The 21990-nt window shown below is 44.0% G+C and overlaps 2 protein-coding genes across 2 annotated transcripts in view; both read right to left on the bottom strand.

Annotated features, from left to right (window-relative positions):
* FRMD7 (FERM domain containing 7) overlaps nucleotides 1-1828 on the bottom strand; it is a gene marked incomplete at its 3' end in the record, with an annotated part of 10826 nt that extends 8998 nt beyond the window's left edge. Inside the window, exon 1 of the mRNA XM_009868063.1 lies at nucleotides 1772-1828. Within this exon, the coding sequence (XP_009866365.1) occupies nucleotides 1772-1828 (57 nt within the window). The remainder of the gene's footprint in view (nucleotides 1-1771) is intronic.
* An 11599-nt stretch (nucleotides 1829-13427) lies between these two features.
* On the bottom strand, nucleotides 13428-20519 carry RAP2C (RAP2C, member of RAS oncogene family; the record flags this gene model as incomplete). Its single annotated transcript, XM_009868064.1, has 2 exons — nucleotides 13428-15182; nucleotides 20202-20519. A coding segment is annotated over one exon (279 nt), but the record flags the coding sequence as incomplete, so codon positions are not given.
* Between the last annotated feature and the right edge of the window lie 1471 nt (nucleotides 20520-21990).

Consider the following 21990-nt stretch of genomic DNA (forward strand, 5'->3'; position numbering starts at 1 on the left):
ACAGAAAGAGACATATAGAGATGTGCCAGGCCCCCACCTTCCCCTGTCTTATCACGGCCATCCTGGGAACCACCTCCAGCATCCAGCCAAAGGAAATCCTGGGAGCTCAGTGACCACAGGGAGGGTGCCAGGTCCTGGCTGTCAGCAAGGATGTGGATAGAGGCAGAAGCACCTAGTGCTGGGAGAGGAACTCATTCCCATGCAAAGCCAGCCTGGAAATGAGACCTTGCTGCACATGCTGGCATCTGTGACACCCGCGTGAAGCAGGTATAGATGCATATGCCAAGTGTGAGATGAAGGGGGAATCAGGCCTGGGGTGTTTTCTCTCTTTTGTCCTTTTTCCTCCCATTATACTGAATTGCTGCACATTCAGAAGAGCTTTCCAAAGTCAGGACTGACTTAGGAAGAGTTGCTTGAAATATCCTCTCACAACTTAGCCCAAAGCAGTCCTTTCATAATAGCGAAGTCACTAATTCAGCTACTCATTTATTGTACCCATACAACAACATCAAATGCATGAAATGCCTAAAAGGGGTTTCCAAACCATTCCATGCTAAAAAAAGGAAATGACCAGGAGTTCCTCTAATGGAAGCTATAACAATGTGTTGTGCAGAGCTGTAGTGCTGTAAGTGTTTTGGGCAAGTAAGAAAGCAGAGATGGAAAAAAAAAAGAAGCAGAAATATTGTACCAGCAGCATCTTTCAATATGGAAAAAAAAATTTCAAATTACTAGTCTCATTTTTAAGCTGACTCTAGGTCTAGGATACATTAATTCAACTAAATCAAACAACTTCCATACTGTGCCAAGTGAAGAAATTGCTTTACAGTCCTCTTCTGTGCAAAATTGCTCTCACAAAGAAACGAAGCGGTACGTCTGAGATTGAGCAGTTCTCAGGCTACACTATAAACCCAGAGGACAAGACTGTCTGAGTAATGCCCCTGAACTTGAAAAAAGCACGATTTATGTGAAACAGAGGAGATACAGGTAAGTTTTAGAACAGATCTACTTGAATTATCTAATGCAGTTAGCTACTGTGATTAGCAATTCCTAACCAACACTAAATGCTCCATCACACCTGTAAAAAAATGTGTTTCTAACACATAGTTGAGAAATAATGTACATCCAGTTTTAGTTATCTATAAACATATATGTATCTAACACCAGAGAGGTTAATACTTAACAGTTAAAATCTATTTCAGCATCCATATTCAGAACTAGCATTTATTAAATGTGAGTTATTAATGACAGTCTGTTGTGAGACACTTCTATGCAGAAAAACAGATACAGTGAGTTGTTTTCTCAGCTATTCTCAAAAATACCTGGTTTTCTTGTTCAGCTGAATGCCTAGGAAGAAATGCATGCAGATGTCTCTCACCAGGAATAATTCAGTTAAATATCCTATTTTTATTCTATATTCAGGTTTTTTCTTCCTTGGTTATACTGGCAGCCAGACAAATGAGAAAAGATGTCAAAAATATCACTTCCATGTTAGTTGATTTCTAAAATATGACACCAAAAGCCATTCCTCCTCCTCTATAAATAATGATAATAAGAGAGAAGGGTGAGAGTGTGTGTGCTGAAAAACATTTAGCAATCAGTGCTATGACCTCTCAATTTGGATTTAAGGTTTTTTCTGTTTGGTTAGGTTTTTTTTTTTAAAGTGGAAGAAAACCAGAAGCTCTCAGAGACCATGCAATCCTTCAGAGCAGTAATGACTTCAATAATTAACACACAAAACCCCCACCTCAGTAAGGATATGATACCCACTTACATCAACTACAAAGATCTTCTGGGAGTCATCCAGAAACTGGACTTTCAGGTGCAGCATCCTCGAGCATGTGGCTGAGCGTGCGGCAGGCGCGAGAGTCCTAGCGATGTGAGCTTTGTGCCAGGGAGGGAACCCTGACTCCTCTTGCACACATAATTTCCCTCTCAGCTGGATGGAGAAGGCTGCAAACACAGATGCGGAGTAGAGGCTGGAGCAAAGGGACTGAACTACTGAAAAGAAGTTAAGGAAAAATACTGATACCTCCCCTGGTTTAAATACCACCACTGCGTTAAATGATATTTTCCCCCTGTGAATTATGGGTCTATTAATAGGGGGAAAGGCTGTGCAGCAGCTCTGCGAGAGTGGCATTAATTGGGCTGAGGTAAAAACTGGGCTTTCACAGCTGGCGGTGAGCAACGCAAGGGAAAAGTGAGCCCATGCTTCAGACCGCGGGGCAGGGCAGAAGAGCTGAGCAGCTCTCCTACCCAAGTCACCAAGCAGCAAGCATCACCTTCTCTCTGGTCTGGGCAAGGTGCACCAAAAGACCGGCTGGATGGCAGCTGCACTTGCTGCATGAGGCGGGCAGATAAGGTCTGCCTGCTGAGCAGATGTGTGTGGGCTGAACAGATGTGCTGATGTACTTCACTGGAGACTGGGAACCAGGTGAGAGTCCTTCCTGGGGAAGGAGGTGAGGACCTGTTGCTATTTCCCAGCTTGCACCTTGGTTTGACAGCTTAGTAAAATCTCATGAGCCTTTGAGACTTTTGCACCTGAAATGCCCATGTCCCCATGTACCAACTCATCCTCTGAGTTCTGGAGCCAGCTGCCCACCCTCGAAACCCCTCAGGACTCAGCCTAGGCTGCCAGATGCAGCATCCCCACAGCATGGTGGGTGTCTGGGGCTTGCACTCATGCTGCTCCAGCTACTGCAGGGCCATGAGGAGCTGCCTGACCTCTCTTGTCTTGCAGAATCCCCTCCACCGAGCATCTGGATGAAAGCAGCATCTGGGCAGGAGCCCCTGCTTGCAGAAACAAGTGCACTGAGTAAAAGGCAGGTGATGGGCTGACAAATGGGATCATTATCGCTGCTGGAAAGAAGTCACAACCACACACAATCCTACAGGACCTGGAGTGATAGAAACGCATCTCGGCAAACCAAAAGAGCCACATTAAGTGTTGCAGAGATTTTGCTTGTTGCTTCCTTCTTGGTTTCCACTGAAAGTTCCCCTCTAATTCACTCCAAGCCATTTTCTGCAGTCCCTCTTACATTTCCCAGATATTCCTGGGGATGTCAGGACAGAACCTGTCAGGGCATACACCCAGCTTGTTATCTGGTGCGCAGAGAGGAAAAATGTTGAGATTTTTAGCTACAGAAAAACTTAGTATTCTGCTGCTAACCAGAACAAAAAACAACAACAACAACAAAAAAAGCCTAAAAGTTGAAGCCAGTCTGCTTTTCCATGTGCATCTACTCCACAAAGCAGTTGAGCTCATTGTCTGCCCACGGCCGGGAGGGGCTGGCAGTACCGAGCATGCCAGTGCTGCGCTCAAGAACCAAATTTCCAGTGCTGCTATTTGCCCCAGGGTCTGAGCATTTTGTGTCCAGGGAGAAGGGCGGTGTCCCATACAAAACATCTGTGGGGGGCTGAAAGCACTTTCCTTCTGCAGCTTCAAATGTTCGCGCTGTCAAATATTGATGGGCATAAAGGAGAAGAGCATCACTCCTGTGAGCGGCTCACACATCGCAGGCACAGCTCTGCCGTGGAGGCCTGGGAGCACAGCAGGAGCACCGGACTGGCAGGAAGGATGCACAGGGGTGCGATGGAGGAGCCCCCAGACCCCAAGAAGAAGCCAAACCAAGCTTTCCTAGTATGCCAGGACCCCAGCCTCCATGGATGCCATTACAAGCTGAGTATTGATCACCTGGCTTGTGGGTGGAAGAAAAGGGTTTATTTCACTGCCACGGCATGAAAGAAGGGGACTGTGCTGGGTTTATCAGGGCCTTTAGCTGCACTATAGAGGCATCAGTACAGACAGTGTAGAGCCAGTGGAGACAAACAAGGTAAATGAGGACTTTTGGGGGATAGGACGTTAAGGGACAGCCAGAAGATATGTGAGACAGGCAAAGCCCACTCGGGACTTGAGAATTATTGCTTACAGTCGAGGAGATCCACCACCTCAGCGGAAGAGAGACCCACTTTACTTCCACCCGTCTCCTTCCTTCTTCTGGAGGTCACTTGGGGGCTGGCTGAAGCAGGATGCATGAGGAGCACCAGCACCCCAGGAGGAGCAATCCTGGCTCCTAGCCTGAGTCAGTGCTGACCTCTGGCTGGGCATGAACATCCTCCTTACCCACAGAGGCAAGGAACAATGTAAAAACGGTGCAGGAAAGCACATAAGAGGTGAAGAGCAAGCACAGCCACATCGTCGGGCAGAGAGGGGACCTTGAGCAGCAGCACTGGAGCATGGCAAGGTCTGAGAAGCAAAGTGAGTACTGCTTCAGGGCTGTTTGCTCAGCCAGCTCATCTCTTGTATTTTAATACTCTGGACCCTGCTGCCACCATCCCGCATTGCACCAGCTCTGCTGGGAAGGGCCTCAGTCCATGGAGTGCATCCAACCCCCTGTTAGGCTGGATGGCATTGCTTTGAACCAGGGTCTTCTTCAGCCTCTCAAACACCCTGGTGTCTAGCAGGAGGGACTTAACAGAGCAAGACACAAGAAGTCTCCTTCCTCATAAACCCTGTTGCCTTTTTTTCCAAGGTGAATTTTCACCCTCATCTTTAGCATTTGCTCGTTTGTTCCCCTGTTGACCCCAGAGGCAGCAGCATGCAGGATGTCTGACGGAGAGCTGAGTCACTGCCATTATACTCCATGGAGCCTCACGAAATGGTGAGACACTGGCACCGGGCAGAGAGTGAGTTCAGCCACCATCCTGCGAAAGGACTCATTCTGGGCCCTGGGAATGGGTGAGAAAATGGCCCAAACCTCCCCAGTCCCCCTTCTGAATCAGTCCTGAGAGAGGAGCAGGCTCTGAGAGAGCAAACTCTGGCAGAGAAGAGATGTAACCTGCTCCTTGTTCATCACTGCAGCCATGGCTCTGTGCTTTGTCATGCTTATCTTCACATTTCGTTCAGAGGAAAGGAAAAGAAGATAAAGTAATGTGAGAAAGGTCCTTCAGGAGGTTCTAAATACCATAGTCCAAAAGGCAAGTGCCCACAGTTGGCTCATTGCTGAGAAGGAGAACTCACCTTGTTTTCCACACACAACTTTTGCTATTGGCAGCTGCTGGAGACAAGGACTCGCCAAGGTGGACTTCAGTCTGTGAAGGCCTTTCAGCCATTTACATCTGACCTCTTCTTCCTCAGTCAGAGCTTCTCATTTGCTTCTCACCCAGCCATAACCCTCCCAACTGCGGGGCCAGCGAGCCAACACGGCTTCTTGCCTCCTGCCACTGAGACCAGGCTCAGGCACAGCTGAAGCCCTCCTGAAATAGGCACATGAGAGGAATATCATCAGCTGGTTAATAAATCCAAGGCACAGCACTAATACTGCAGAATAGGAAAATTTCTTTCCAGAATAGGGCACCTACAATGTTTCTGCTGCCGCACTAAATGGAATGGTTTTGCTCTCAGCTGGAGTTCAGGCTTATGTACTAGTTGCTTAAATTTTTTTGTAAAATATGGCCCCCCCAAATGTATTTTTAAAAAACGAAGCCTTGTAGGACTGAGGTTTTTTTGTTTAAAAAGAGAAAGAAAAAAACCAATGACAATAGTCTCCTGACACATGCAGAGCCATTCCAGGAGGATGGGTCGGCTGTGCTCCCACGATATGGGGAGACCAAAGAAATTGCTGGAAATTGCAGAGAAGAGCTGAGTTAGGTCCTAGGGAAGATCCTTAAACTGTGGGGCAGGAGGAATACTGGAGCAAGCTAGAAAAGCCAGTGATGTGTCACACACATCTGTTAAGGACAGTCCAGGCACACTTGGTCCTGCCTTTAAACCTTTAACAATGACTGCCATTTTCCACTGATTTCACAAGTCACATTGTAACTTGAGCATATCTCAGCAGTTACAGTAGACTCTACATGTCCTGGCCTTCTCCAAACCTCTGTCCCAGAACTGTTCTATTTATCGAATATAATAAACAATGACACATTTGCATTTCCATCAAATTTTGCTTTCCAAACATCAGCTAAATAGTCTGATGTCACTGAGCTAAAACTTATTACTCATAAATAATTGCTGGGAAAATGGAAGTTATTGCATTTTTTTATTCTGTGTTTTGCCCATTATCTTCCAAATGCAGGATAAAACTCCTCTGAATAGCATTTTGTATTGATATCAGAACGTGACATTATGCAGCAGCATTCTCCTCTCCAGTTTGTCCCAGTCCTACCCAAGAACATCCTACTATGGTGTCTCCTCATCTTGCTAACGTTCCCACCGAGAGCTGTACTTATGGCAACACAACATCACAAACATTACCGGTGGAAAGCAGCCCCACGGAGACCCTGGTGTTCATCAGCATTAATAACTCATCTGCAAAACTGGATGACACTGTTGGGAGAGGAGAGCTCCTGTGCTCGAATACTGACAGGAGGAGCAAAGCGTTAGGCTGGAAATTAAGACAAGCTTAAAGAAGAATTGCATCACCTGACAGTCTCACGCCAGGTGGTCCCAGGGCAGGTGATGCACGTTTACATGCTAGAACACAAGTTATTTGTGTGGGTGTTCAGCTGGTGAGGGTTACAGGAGAACCAGGGGCGGGGGCCTGGGGAGCAGCGCAGTTGGTGTGTGGGCAGCTCCAGGCCAGCATCCCAGCAAAACCGGGGACCTGGGCTCAGCACAACTTGCAGGCACGTGTGTGGGAGCAGAAAAGGGCCCTGATGTGGCGAGAAGCGTGGTGCCATTTCAGCTGCTGGACTCAGCTGCAATAAGAATAAAAGAAATGGGTATAGGTGAGTGTAAACCAGATTAAAAGCCAGACTTGTCCCATTTTTTTTTTTCTTTTTAGTAACAATTTCTGATGCTCAAGGAAGCAGAGTCATATCAAACCTCATTCTTCTGATGAATCTTTTATTTCAGCTTCAGCAGCTGAAGCAAAATGCTCTTTTTACCTACTTGTAATAGAAAAGTAGGAATTGACAAATAACCTCAGTCAAATAATCTCAGTTATGCACAGAGGACTCCAAATACGACTGCAATCCCAGACATCCAATAGACAAATTAACTCTAAGTGTAAAAATTTCTTTGGCTCTATTAAGATACACTCACGCCACGCTGCCAAAGTCCTGAAATACAAATCTGTTTTACTTCTCTTTTCAACCCGTGCAGATCCGTGTTTGATTTGCAGGGACGGAGCCCAGCCCCACTCCGAGAACAGTCTCCAGGACAAACCAGGGCTTCGCTTCCAAGCTCCCTCTCGTGGTGGTTGTGCCCAACCACAAACCCAGGAGATCATTCGGTTTGCAGGGATGAGCAACTTGAGGACAGCAACAACACAATTAAGCCTGCGTAGATATATACTGTTGACTTTTCCTCCTTTTTCAGGTTTTATATGCTATGTAAAAACCATTATCGGGCACCAAAGAAGGCAGTTTTCTGTAAGCAAACGCAAATGACAGCACAAACTCCACAAGAAACTACATAATAGCCCAACACTGGAATTATCCAGAGCACATTATCTCATTTTTAGTAAGCCAGTTGTGCCTGTTGTTGGCACAGCTATATAAAAAGCACTCACTGGTGTTTAATTCAAGCAGACCACTTCGAAGACATGAGAAAGCAATTTATACAGAACAAGAAAGCCTCCTGAATGTATCAAACCCAAGGAGCGCTGATGCCTCCAAAGGCGCAGGCACCCCTTAGCGTTCAGTCACTTCTAGCAGGGAGATGCACCTCACACACCTGTGCAGTACTACAAAGCACAGGACTTGTATGCACTGTCCTTACTTTGCTTCAGGCATGAACTGTTGCTGTTCTACTTGCACATCCTGGTATCAAGAAGCTAAAAGTATTGTGACCTTACCTGTAACCGAGCACTCCTGCGACGAGGTCTCGGATGGCCAGGCTCTCTGTCCTTGCACGCGCTGTCACAAAATCAAACCAATCAACCCCTCCCTAAGGCTCTCCATGAGTCATGGGTAGATATTTCCTAGGTTATGCCCCAAGGGGAAAGACAGAGACCCTCTGTGCCACACCGCAGGAATCTCAGTGACAGGTGGGCAGTGTCTGATCTTCTGCTCGCACGGCTCTGGCACCAAGACTAGGAGCAGCAGCAACTCTTCAGAAGGGAATTAAAGGCTGAGATGGTGAAAATCTTTGCTGAGTATCATCAGGAAGGATCCTATGGCCAAAGGCTTCATCTGAGGAAGCTGCCAAATTGCATTTGCAATGCTGGGTGAAGAGATTGGATCCTAGTGGAAAGGATGGAGTTCTAAGCAACTATATTGTTTATTTTCACGACAGATGTGGTTTCCTTCTTGGCTCAAGACAACTAGCTCTGGTTGAGTAAGTCTTGATTACATCTAGGCAAAAAAATGCATGTGTTCTCCAGGTGCCTGCAGGCCTATGGATCAGACCCATCTCACCATATGGATCTTGATCCTGAGTTTTATTAATGTTTCCTTCCCAGGTAGCTTCTCTTCCCCTCCTCCCTCCTTTCTCTTTTACTCTTCATCTAAAGAACCCTTACCACACTTCAGTCCTACCAAGGCCTGCCAAATTCCAATTATACAACTCAAAGCTGAGCTAAAGTTGTGTCAAAGCCATTCGTCACAAAAGAAGGTGAAGGGCAAGAGAGCAGCATCCATCTGAAGCTGGAAGCTTGGTACTTTTGTAGTGATCGAATATAATCTCTGCCTCATGGTTCCTCCTCCAGAGCCTTCTGGCAGATGTTGGTAGCTGAGGCAGACATATTTCAAAGAACAGGAAACATTCCTACATTGCAACTGGCCCAAGGTTTCAGGGGTACCTTCATAAAGCCTTTCTAAATCACTAATTTGAGCATCAAGATGAGACAATTCAGATGGCCTGAGATACTGTGCTAATAGAGAAATGGCTTAAATAGCTAAAAGGCAGGAAAACAGCTGGATTCCAAAGTACTCCTAAGCACAGTCTGACACTGCACAGGGCCTGAAGCTAAAATCTCTCTTTTTACCTATTACAAAAATATATCTGCATTACTGAGATCAGACATAGGGCATTTGGCAAGTCTGTGTTAATTCCTGGAACAACGAATGGAAACCAACTCCAGGATCAGTAAAGTGACTGTGGTCGCAGAGACACCGGGCTGCAAGGAACTTCAGGAGATCACACCTGACAGCCCAGCACAGGGAGGCAGGAGCTACACACACCACACACACTCCTTCTCCATCAGGGGTCATCCAATGCCGTCTTTGAAAATCCTCCACCGTCTCCACAAAACTGCAGCTTGCTCCAGCCATCCGCTGCGAGAAGCTCTCTCTGTTCTCCAACATAAATCAGCTTTGCTTAAAATCCAGTTTGTTTCTTCTTGTTTTCCCATGACAGCCATGCTGCTGCTGCTTACATGATCATTGTTAATTTGCTTTTAAGAAAAAGGGTCTAAGGTATATTACAGCAGCAGGATGAATCCCAAGCTGGTGATTAATCATCCTATCTGCCAGTTCCCAAAAAAGACAAGTGGCCCTTAAGGAATGTCACAAACAGAAAATACATTTTCTCATTTCTGGACTGACCAGATAATTGAAATCTAATGTCAGTGTAGATCTTCTAAGGACATAAAACTAGATGAATTGGCCTAGAGGCAGGAAAAAAAGAAAAGAAAATAACTTGGAGAGACAGAAATTTCCCAGAAAGCTGATTGTCTGGTTACTGAGTTGCAGTCATTTGTCAATTATACCTTTTAGTAAAAGCATTAGAAGTCTAAGTCTGAACTAGTTACATTATCACAAATGTATGAAAGATACACTTTTCATAAATCTGAGAAAATTCTTTTTTTTTTTTTTTTTTTTTTAGGTGCTGGCCAGCTTATTTATTCACACACAAGAAGTGAAATTTCAAAATCATTCTACACCATCAGTGCATTTGATTCCAGGTAAGTCCATGCACCTCTCAATCTTTAATGCATTTTGTCCCCAGGAGGGAAGTGCTACAATTACTATTTTTCTTCTGAGGCAGAAACGACTGAGGTCAGCCAGTAAGCTGTAGTGTCCTGGAGTCTCAAATCCCATGCAAGCCTAATCACTGGAAATATGATTTGGAGGAAGTCACTGTTAGAAAGCGTCACAGCATGCTCAGACAGAAGCAGCAGAACACCAAGGAGCATGGATACTCCACAAACGGAACAAACAGCAAAGCCTGCCTCTGAATTAGTATTTTTCAGGTTCCTGCCACACAAGAGACTCTTCCCCGTCAATTATTGGGGTTATTGCAATTACTATTCCAGACTTTTTGGAGGGACTTGACGAGAACCTGAGCTTTGAAAGAGAGCATCAGAGGCAAGTAAGCTGATTCCATACTAAGTATGCTGTTTCCATGGAGAATAACAAATGTCATACCTCACAATCTCGCAATTGAACTGTATCATCACAGCCAGCTAAGCAGTCATAAGCTCAATGCTGCCCTCAGCAGAGCCAACAAAATACTGCAGATGGGATATGATCTCCGAATTGAACACTCTTGCTCTTTACTGCTCAAAGTCCATCTTTGCTCCTTGCAACTGGATTCACAAAGCAGAGATAGAAGTGGCTACTTAAAAAAAACAAAGCCAAAAGTCACATTATTCCACGTTCACAGAGTGCAGAGCATAGAGCCACCTCATCTCTTGGCAGAGCTTGCCCACCGCTACGGTAGCTCTGCCCGCACTTCCTCCAGCTGTAAGTGAGCGGTGACTCACCAAACCAAAGCGCCTGCCAGCACAGTAAGCTACCAGGACTGCTGGCTTCTCAGCAGAGGGAACTCAACCAGGTCAACACATATTGTTATACAATCCATATCTCATTTTAATTAAGACTAGACACTTCCATCTAGCTTCGAACTGTAATTACAGCCAAGCCTACCCGTGCAGATAGCAGTGTGCTGCTCCACACGAGGTGTGCCCGGCAGTTCACCCTCCACCCACACAGGACATCTCCTGCACTTCCTCCTCAGGCTGTCCCCACTGCAGGGTTCACACCCAAGGGCAGCCAGCCAGGCGGAGGGCTCAGCCCTGCCTGCCTCAGCCGTCCCTTTACGTGCCACCCTGGCTACATGGGCACCAGCTGGGGAAACGTCCTCCTGCTGCTGCTGTGGTTAGCTCCTGCTCTCCAAACACACTGAGGGGGACGTATTTGGCTGCCCGGAGGGCAGGGGGACACTAGGGAGCTTTCTGCAGGACCTGTGCACTTCTATAGCAGGAACTATTAAACCAAAGAAAAAGCTGCCTATGCAACTCTATCTATACAGTCCCCAAGCAGTTAGCCTGGGTTTAAAGCAACGTAACGCTGTCACACCTGTTTTACAGATGCTGCTCAACTATTTGTACAGCAGCAGCCAAGCTGACTCTCAGCATCAAGGCTTCTGAAAGATAACATCCTTAAACATAAACCTGTTTCCTTAAAACTCCCAACCCAGACTACGTTGTACTGTTACTTTTAAACAAATCAGCAGCGTAAAGTCACAGAACTTACTGCCTGTACTTGTATTCACTTCCCAGCTTCTGCACGGGAGCAGGAAACAACTTGCTCAGTTAGACTGAGTGCCACAGGGAATGGGGAATATTATTGCTCAGCTACAAATCCTCTTACACTGCATGAGAAATAAAACAGTGATCAACCCTGCTGTTACAGCTCGAAGCAGACCAGTCCTAATGTGTCAGCTCCCACGCTCACTGACACTAGTCAGAACAGGGCATGCTTCATGCCCAGCCTCTCGGGGAGGCTACGGGAAGCACACATTTCACAGAAGGGCAGTCTGCCCTTTTCCTCTGTCATTTTCCTCTCAAGATGGCAACTGCTGCATCCCAGTGAAGGAAGTGTGAGCAGGAAGAAGAAACAGCACAGAAACCTACCTACAAGCTAAAGCTACTGCTCTTTGGGCTGGAGGAGGGGTGGTGAGCATGCTGGGGGGTTTGCCTACTGACACCTCACTGAGGACAGAAGGTACTAAGGCAGCAAGCTATTTCTAAACTTGAAATGACACTTTACATTAATACACGGCTTTAGGTACAAAAGGTCGGTACCAAGACTGTTAGTTCCAAGGAAGATGCACTTTCTGCTACAGGGTCCAGACGACAATCATTGACTCACAAACTCAAGGCTTTCACCGAGCATTTAAGACAAGTGTTAGTCAATAGCTTTAGGCATTCTCAGCTGGAAGGTTTTCCAGACAAACCTTCTGCCCCTGCAGCAGAGCTCCAAGAGTGCTTGCCTGGCCAGCGCGGGGGAAAGACGGCAGTTCTGGATCACCAGGTTACAGAGCAGCCACGGGGACACTGCAAGGCGATGCCAGGACCCAAGTCACTGCCACCTTCACACACACAAACGCCTATATGAAAAATAAGAACTTTAAAGACTTGGACAAGACCAACACGGATATTTGTTTTGAACCAAGTTTGGTCACACCACCCTGCAAGGAGAAGCACCACTGCTGCTTCAGACAGGATCTGCAGCTCACCGGGGAGTCCCTGCCTTGCACACGAAGATAACGCAAGGCTCCTCCTCTCTCCTCAGAGCATCCGAGACCACAAGCCTTACACCCAGCCTGGGCACAGCTGCACAGCCTGCTTCCCCAAGCCAGGAATCGTTCACGACAGCCATGGTTCCTATGTTTAGAATAACCTCAAAAATAATAATAATAAAAAAAAAAAGGCGCATTTTGTCAGTTCAGCCCACTTTACAAGAAGAAATTGAACACAGACCAGTCAGCCCAGTTTGGTAATACAGGTATCTATTTTATTAAAAAAGTTACAAACAGGTGGACTGTAGGGTTGTCTTACAAAATGACAAGAATGAATTCTACTGGAAAAAACTTTTTACAAAGCATTATAGGTAATTGTTCTGTTTTTTGCACTTGTTATTCCAGATTTCACCTATCACTGATAAAGATACAGTACATTAGATACATGATGTTAGGTTACATTTTTATTTGTAGAGCCCTACTGCAGTGATTTGAACAACTCCTAAACAGATGCCATAGTAAAGACAATACATATTGCATTTATTATTAGCCTCTTACTCTAATAAGCAACTTCACATGCAATCTATTGAGGAAGCCTAAAATAACTTTTGGTCCCTTTTTCCCCCCAAAGTGTGCTGAAGAAACCATCTCTCGTTTTCCCAGTCCTGTCACTCTAAGCTAGTTCAAGTTTTTAAAGTTATTTTTCTTCTTTTTCCTTTTTTTTTTTTTCTTTTTTTATGCTGAGGTCAACAAAAATGAACACTGGTTTGATAACTACCCATAGGAATGAACCATTGATTAAATCTTAACCAACATTTTTCCCCCTTAGACAAAGGAAAACTAAGATCTTTATGAATTACTTTCATTTCCTATTACTTCCTTACAACCTACAAAAAAGATCAACAACCACCACTGAAAAAAAAATTTCAAAAAAATCTACTTTGAATGCAAGGTTTGGTTTAATTTGATATTAAAGTGCAAACCTAAATATTATCCTCAGCTTGTTAATAATAAAGTTTGTACAAACAGGGGGGAAATAAAAACACCATAAATTCAAGTAACCCCACAGGAGAAAAAAAAAAAATCAGGTGTTTCAATACCCAAGCAGAAAACCTGGTGTTCTCTTCTTTTCAGTATTCAAATTCAACACTGAATACAGACTCAGAATCTTTATTTCTGCTAACGGAAAGTCAGCCTGCATTATAACCAATGAAACACATTAATGTTGAGATACTGTACCGGTGATCTTTTATTGTTTCAAATGCCATCATCCACAATACAATTTGAGTTTTAAACTGCTTAACCTCATATATCCATCACTGCTTTTACCGGAGCTTTTCTCAGTTATTTAGCTATTACAGGGTAAGAATGTACATTTCTAGAAGCATGTTCAAATGACTAAAGCTGGGCTCCTAAAAACCTAGAACTTTGGTGCAGTAGGTGAGCTGCAGTTATTAAACTTCTGCAAAATAAAAAATTACACATTTTAAACCACTGCTAGAAAAAGCTCTCATGTATGCAACATGTTAATAAAACTGAACAAAAAGTTTCATCTGTTCTTTGTACATTTTCATTCTGCTCTTTATACCTGTGTTATTGTTAAAATTTTCAAGTATTCAGAGAAAATGTTGATCAGGTAAACAATAAGGAAGGCAATGGCTGTTTAAAGCACACTTGCAGTTAGTATCACTGAAACCTGGTGCTTTTCCCCTTGTTACACCAACTTGTCTCTAATATTAAACCTGTTTATTGGGAAAAAAACCAAAACAACAACAACTAAAAAGCAATTTGTGACAGTGCAAGAAAAACTTTAACAAATATTGCTTTAAAATATTATTCAGAAAGACAAATATTAGGAACTATAAAATGTAAAGTGATCTTATTTGCATTAGATTTACATGTGCAGAGGTCTACTAGATGTCTCTTAATGTGCCAGGCAAAGCTGAGCTGACTGACTAGGCATACAGCCCATTCTGAAGGATACATTATCCCTTTTCAAAGGCATAAAGAAGCTATTTGTAAACAAGCAAGTTTAGAAACTCAGCAGAAGGAAAAGTGTGCTGCCATTCTTCAATGCTACAATTGTCATTTTTGATGAAATTTAGGAAACCCATGAGTGCACGAAAAGAAACATCAGCTGGAGACTGTACATCTCGTTCCAAGTAATCCCTAGCTTCAAATCGGACCAGTTACAAACACAAAATCACAGCTGCATTTGCCAAGAAAAGGGATACTACATCCATACAACAGAGGTGCCTTCAGTTTCTTTTCATGACACTGTCACACGTAAACAAAAAGTCTCAAAGAATGACCAACTACATCGTAGGAGAAAACTTTGCAAGTAGAAATAAGCACTGATGCGAGGTAATATACAGAAGTAACCATTGTTTAAGGCTCAATTTATTCTCCATTAAAACTCTCTTCTTTTAAAAGGCATTGAGTAGGTAATACTGAGTTTAAGTATTTAATAAATACAAGTTCAGAAATTGATTAAAGAAATCAATTAAAATATTAAAAATGAACTCTTGCATATTAGCCATTATATGAACTTAGAAAGCTATAAAAGGACTGATAGATAAAGAACAGATTTTCAAACTTATGGTAAACATGCTAAGCATTCTGATTAAGGTGTGTGGATCCTGGAGGCCACCAACCTTATGCACTTAGATGTATGGCAATGTGCTGTAATAGAGACAGGTTTACCAAGGCTCAGCTCTGCAACCTGGGCTGAAAGTTCTCCAAAGCAGCATCTGTGCAAGTTTCCTCTGAGTTTTATCTGCAATTTAAACAAAATAACTAATGAAAGCCATATTCAATACACATTCAAAGTGAACTCAGCTTCTCCCACAGCGGGGAACAGCCAGTTGTCTGCCCCGAGCTCCAAAGCGCTGCTTTACACAGCTGCCTTCTTGAAGTTCTCTAACTCTGGGAACACAAGAGGCAAGCAGTAACAACTTATTGCTGTGAACGTTGTCACAGGATCTCCTGTGGGATACTAAGTTGCTTATACAGACCTGAAACCACTAGAGAATTTAAGTTCTCCTCTACAGAGAGAAATACAACAGTGTTTGCAGGGGTGGCGAGGAGGCACTAGATCACCCTGGAACATGAGGCAACGGCATTTTGCACAAGTTCTCGGAACAGGCAGATGAGCCAACAAATTCAGTTTTGACATTTGAGTTCTCAGCACTCAGATCCTCTAAATTACTGCGAAAAAAAACCCCACCAAAATTCCACAGCATTCATCAGACTGCCTCAGCAGGGACAGAACTGTATGACACTGTTCTCAATCAAGCACACAAACATAAGGAGTGTTATCAATGCAACCAACATGTCCTTGTATTTCTGATAAATCTTGTGAAGGGCAAGCAAGTTATCTGCAGAGACATCCCAAAAGCCTCAGTCAAAGCTCAAAGCCTGAAGAAACCTGTCCTTCACACGCACATGCATGCACTTTATTGAAGCTTCATGCTCAGCTTTGCAGGGATTTTGATGAGCCTTCTCTGTTCTCCAAGCCAGTTCTTCACAGGAGTCAGGACCTTAAGTTTTGTACTGCAGCATTTCTTTTCAGCTGTCGATTTGCTCTCAGTTAACAGTTTGTCCTGACAAGTGCTGTGACATAGGCCAGGGTTCCTCTTCTTGCCTAACACCTGGCCACTCCCAACAATCAGGAGCAGTGCTGCTGTACTGACAGGAGCAAACAGCCAAGCTGTGATTGCTTCTTTGTGTGTCTTTCAACTAACAGTAATTCTTGCCCAGCCTGGTGAGCGAGCGTGCGTGTGTGTGTGTGTGTGTGTGTGTGTGTGTCTCTCTCTGTCTGTGCGTGTCCGCGTGCATCAAACCCCACTGTTGGTGGTCCACAAGTTTTAGACAGGGAAAGTCCCTGCACTGTCAAAATAGCAAATAAACATTTAGCTTTTAATGGGGATGGATTAGACCTGCTTAACGGGTGTTTTATCTTTGCTTAAAGCACAGGAGACCCGAATCAGTTACAGTGCGGCTCCTCATCCTACCAGAGACAGATCCAACCCAAAACTTCACCTAAATCCAGCATCCAGTGCTGTGGCCAGCAAAGAATTCCTGGAGATAGCAAGAAGAGAGGAAGCAAGTAATGGTCTTTTCCTCCACATGCTCAGCCAGTATCCCTGTAGTTGCAGGTTAGGGACCTCCCAATTCAGAATTGTCATCTTTCCACTTAACTTGTGCTTAGTTACTACAGTTAGCACCACATAGTACCTTATCTGGCTTGCCCGTAACATTTCTATACCACTCTCTAGTCTCTTGAGTGAGCAAACAGGAGAGAAGGGGATGTCAGAAAATCTAGTAGGATAAATTTGTCCATGTTGCATAGCCACACAGGCAAGAAGACAGTATACTTTCAGTTTTTATTTCCACAGAAAGGGGCACTTCCTCCAGTGCTTGCTAATATCAGTTACTCATGAATGGAGGGGATAGAAATCACTCATAAGCATCACTTTCACCACAACACTAAGGTGCTCCCAGCCGATTAGTACCTCTATAGAAAACTTCTAATGCACCAGCATGGTAACAGGTCCCGCAGTTTAAAAAGAGATTTAAAATACAAAACACCATCCCACTGAAAATTCAAGAGGAATACATGATCAAAGAACAGAGAGCAGCTACTGGGAATCTCACCTTTCTGAATGCAGTAACAAGATGAGAGAAGACCACTCACTGCACAAGCAGGAAAGGGGAAGAGGGAAACAGGATGCAAGAACAACGCACATTTTTCAAAGGAACTATGGGTTTTTCAAAGGATATGGGTTATCCTGATGATGCAGTTATACTCTATCCTCCATTTGACCCAAAGCAAGTGACTAGAACAGTAATTTAAGCAAGTGCTACTCAAAAATGTCATGAAAGAGCCTACATAACATCATACTCAACAAAAATATTGAGACATCAGTACCAAAAAGAGGTAAGTGGTACCTGCTAGTTAGAACTGACATTGAAATAATCTCAGATAAAACCAGGTCTAGCATATAACCCACACCCCATCCCTCCTGCATGCTTCTCCATCAGAACTGCAGAGATGCAACTGTTCCTACAAATTTCTTTCTGAACCGACCAATCCAGACCGAAGACTTCCCTTGGACACTGACAGGCAACAGAACTTGGAGATGATGAAGATTATGCTAGGACAGAGCTACAGTTCAAGCCCATTTCCTACACACAGGTTCTCACATAGCTGGTTCCACTTTCTCAGTTTCACTTTACTGAGGAGGGGTCAGTGCTAAAGCAGATGTTTGAGAAGCAGCAATTGTTCCCTGGATCACAGACAAGCAGAAGAATTACAGAGCTGATTACAGCTATCACGAGACACCATCAGCAGCTCTCCTACACTAGAGCACAACAGACAGAAATTACCAGGCAGCAATAGCTCATCATAAAGTTAATGATATCCTACACCTACTCAGTCAAAGAACAAGGACAGAGTGGGAGCCAGGAAGAAGAAAATATCCCAAAAGTGTGGGGCTGAAATGAAAGACTGGGAGCATGATGCCTGTGAAGAGGCAGGACAAGTAATGGAAGTTCCAGACATGGTGAGATCTGGACTGAATAGGAAGCTGCTTAGGTAGGAAAGACTTAGTTGTTCAGCACAGGTGATGAGAGTACACTGGGCAGAAGCAGCAGCTCCTAGAAGCAAGGAAGTATTTTGCTGCTAGAGGTTTGATGTGACATTATGAGCTGGGCAGAATGAAGGAGAGGAAATCCGTATTAGAGAGGCTTAGGATCCTCTATCTCAAGAGACCACAGTCAAGAATACTGATGTTTCTTCTGAAGCAAGAGCACGCTGTGCTTAGAAAATCCATCAAATATAGGCATAAATTAGGATTCAGAGGAATAATATATGGCCCTGCTCTCACTTCAATTTCACCCATAAGCTAAAACTTGATATTTAATGCTAAATCCAACCAGCCAGGTCACAAAGAAGTCTCCCTTAGAAGTAACCAATTCTGGAAGTACAAATTCCATGGATAAAGGGCCCGGTTTTGCCAGAGCTGCAGACAGCAGTCTGCACAAGCTGAATCACTAGTAACCCATGGTACTGCCATAACCTTTGGCATGACACTTTTAAGCCCAGATACTCTTATACATGAAGCTTCCTTAAAACTAACAGAAGCTTTGCATTACTGTAAGTGACTCAAGATATTAACTCTGCAACCACTTTGTTAAAAAAGCAGAAATTCCTTTGGTTTGCTCCATCCTATAATGCTAAACAGCTCTGCAGGCACTAGGGATTAGTGTACCTGGGAAGAATTTATTTGTATTTTCCTCTGCTCCAATACAAGCAGTTTGCTTATCTTTCAAGCAAGCAAATCTTGAACTTACACACACCTCTTACATGGTAACAGCAGCCTTTCCAAATTTCACAGAACTGAAGATAAAACCATTGTGTATCATCTTCAATATGACAGCGCTGGGGCCATGAACATCAAAAATTCTACATTCACAAAGCACTTGATAACAATCTCAAAGATAAGCTTTGAGACTTCACTCTCTGACCTTGCACTTAAGATTAAAGACGAAACGTAGTCCAAAGCTTTCAGTAATAACCTCTTTTTCCTCCTGTCACTCAGATGCAAAAAGCTCCTGTGACTTGAGCAAGAGTTACTAGCAAGGCAGTCAGAGCCTAAGCCTCAACCACTGCCACTGTCAAGAGGGGCAGTTCTTGCCCCTGACTTTTCAAGTCCATTCTCATCCCTGCACTTGCCCTCAGAGATCACATTGCACCGTTTGCCAAGGCAGGTCCAAGAGGCACCGGACGGTCTGATGGACCAGCTGGCTGCACACAGTGCACCAGTGATGTGGAAGAGCCATTTCCAGTAACACGGATTCACGCGGACAGGGAAGCCAGACGTGTAATGGCCATGAGAGCAGGGGGAGCCCACAACCACCTCATGCAGGAGAGACAGCTCTGCTGCCTGCAGGGGAGGAACAGACCCATTACACAACCAGGTGAAAATGGTACTGAAATACACCACCAGGCAAGTGAAGGGCCAAGGGCAGCTATCCTTGTGGGGAAAAAAAAAAAAACATCAAAGCAATACCCAAGACAGGGAAAGATTTACAGATGCCTCTCTGAACACAGCACTCTTTGCCACACCTCTTACGAGTCCCTGGGAAAGGGAAGAGTTGTGCATCAGGAAGACATTTGATAGTGTGCTCCCTTCAGATGAAGAGCACTTTGCACATGTCCTTCGCTGGTCACTCCTCCCAGCTCAGGGCGCTTCTCTCGTACACTGATAAGGCAGAAACGTACTCTAAGTACATTCAGTTTCTGTGCCACAGAATTTTTTTATTTTTTTTTTTGCTAAACAAGCTCCAAGTCTTCTCAGCAAAACTACTGGGAAACTTGGCCACAGCAATTCCACTGAACTTCAGGGTAATTCCCACTACTTGAAAATAATTCTGATACCAACTACAACCAATAATGAAACCCACTGCAACATCACAAAACATTACTGAGGATAACATAATGTCAAATACAGCACCGACAGTCAAAACAGGCGCAGATGAGATCAAATAATTTGTCCCGTTGTAAAATTACCACAAGTAAATGCAATGCTGCCTGACTAACCCTACTGAAGTAACGCAAGAAGTCCATTTGACTTGAGTAATCATGTGCAATCAAATGCACTAGCTTTCACGTCCTTCGAAAGAAGGCTACCCCCAGGTTAGACTGCTTAATTTTAGACTCCCTGCCATGCTTTATCTGCTTACTTAAACAGCATGCTTATGCACCTCAATTAGTTATGACTGTTCCACCAACCTGCTCTGTATGGCCATGATTGAGGTTTTTCTTAATTTCTCACTGGACGATGCAAGTTGTACAACACTGATCTTGTTTTTCAGGCAGGGAGGCATAGTTCATTTGCCTGACGATCTCGGCAAACAGTTCATCCACCATTGTTTTGCTCTTGGCTGACGTCTCCATGAAGGGACAGCCCCACTCCTGAGCCAGGGCTCTGCCTTCTGCAGATAAGACCTCCCTCTCCGACTCCAGATCCACTTTATTCCCCACTAGGATCAGAGGAACTTTCTCGTATCTCTTCACCCGGACAATCTGGTCCCTCATCGGCTTGATGTCCTGGTCAAACAATCCAACCAGTTAGCACATGTAAGCAGCCACGTGAAATTGCTATATAGCACTACAGAACCACATTTTCATAGCCCTCACATGCAACTAAACATTCAAAATACATCAGAAGCCTTCTTAAATTCATGCAGTTCTACAACCCAGACGGAGTTCACTACCCATCCTAAATAAGTCATTTTCTATTTTAAATAAATGCATACACATGCTGTAAAATATATGTGTATATACAAACAAAAAGTAACTATTGTACTGTAAAAGACACTCGCTTCAGCTAGAGCAAGATACAGTACAGATGCTTTGAGAGTTGATTTCAGTTTTCTGAAAAGTTGTCTCAAGTCTAATAACCTGTAACAATTAGCAGTAGCATGCCACTACACAACCCTTTAGGAAGCTTGTGTTTAGTTTACAGCTTGAGAAAGCTACCAATTTAAATAAAGTCTTCTCACTCTGGAATGCTTAGAATTATTCATTGTGAACACATTTAATCACAGGTAAGTAACCAGATTAGATGCTGTGAAGAGATTTTATTACCTAGAGATGCATTTATTCGAGTCTGAACTAACATCAGGAGTTTACACTTAAAAGCCTGAGTCAGCCACCTCTGTCCCCTGAGTGTTTTAAGTTACTATCAGTACTACTAAGTCCTACAAATTCTTGCATAGTCTGGAGACAAAGCAATTTAAGCGTTTGACGTTATCACTGTGCAGAAGAACTGCAGAGTGGTTTACACCTACAGGCTTCAGAGTAAACATGCTACAGACAGGTAAGAATAATTAAGTATTAACAGGGTGGATAAGTACGTCCCTTCCTCAAATAATGGTGATTTGCTGGTCCCCAAAATGAGTGAAAACGAGGGGACAAGCACCCCAATGTCATTGCTATCGTTTTCCAAAGAAAGTATGTCTTCAGCTTGTACCCAGGCTATTTCAAGGCCTTTGCTGAGATAAGGCTTAGCCTTCAGCAGAGGCAAACACACGGCTTCAGTGGGGGTGAGGAAGGTTTTGCCAAGCAGCTGGAATAAACCCAACTCTGCAACTGAAGCCAACGCCAGCAGTTGCAAATCCCTGTGCTGCATGCAGTGCTGCTAAATCCAATCACTCCCCACAAATAAAGCCTCATTTCCAGAGGCAGCTTAGACCAGCTACTGGCTGAGATATTTCCATTTTTTGGAGAGTTTTAATAGTAGACATGAAATCCAGACCCACAAATTATTGCATATGGCTTGTTTCTCCTCTCCAGTACACCATCAATGCTAGGAAAACATCAGCCTTATGCTGGACAGGAAGATATTTTGGGGAGAGGGGATGGAAAATAGCAGCTTATTTAACACGTAGAAGAGTAAGACTCTCTTCAAGACCAACTGAAGAAACAGGCTTTTTAAGAAGGGGAGAAAAAGAAGAAAAAAAGAGAAGTCTTGGTTTTAATATCGAGTGATTTCTTCATAAAAGGGGATTGCCAAAGT

This window comes from Apaloderma vittatum, unplaced genomic scaffold (genome assembly GCF_000703405.1).
Source record: "Apaloderma vittatum isolate BGI_N311 unplaced genomic scaffold, ASM70340v1 scaffold30824, whole genome shotgun sequence".
NCBI lineage: Eukaryota > Metazoa > Chordata > Aves > Trogoniformes > Trogonidae > Apaloderma > Apaloderma vittatum.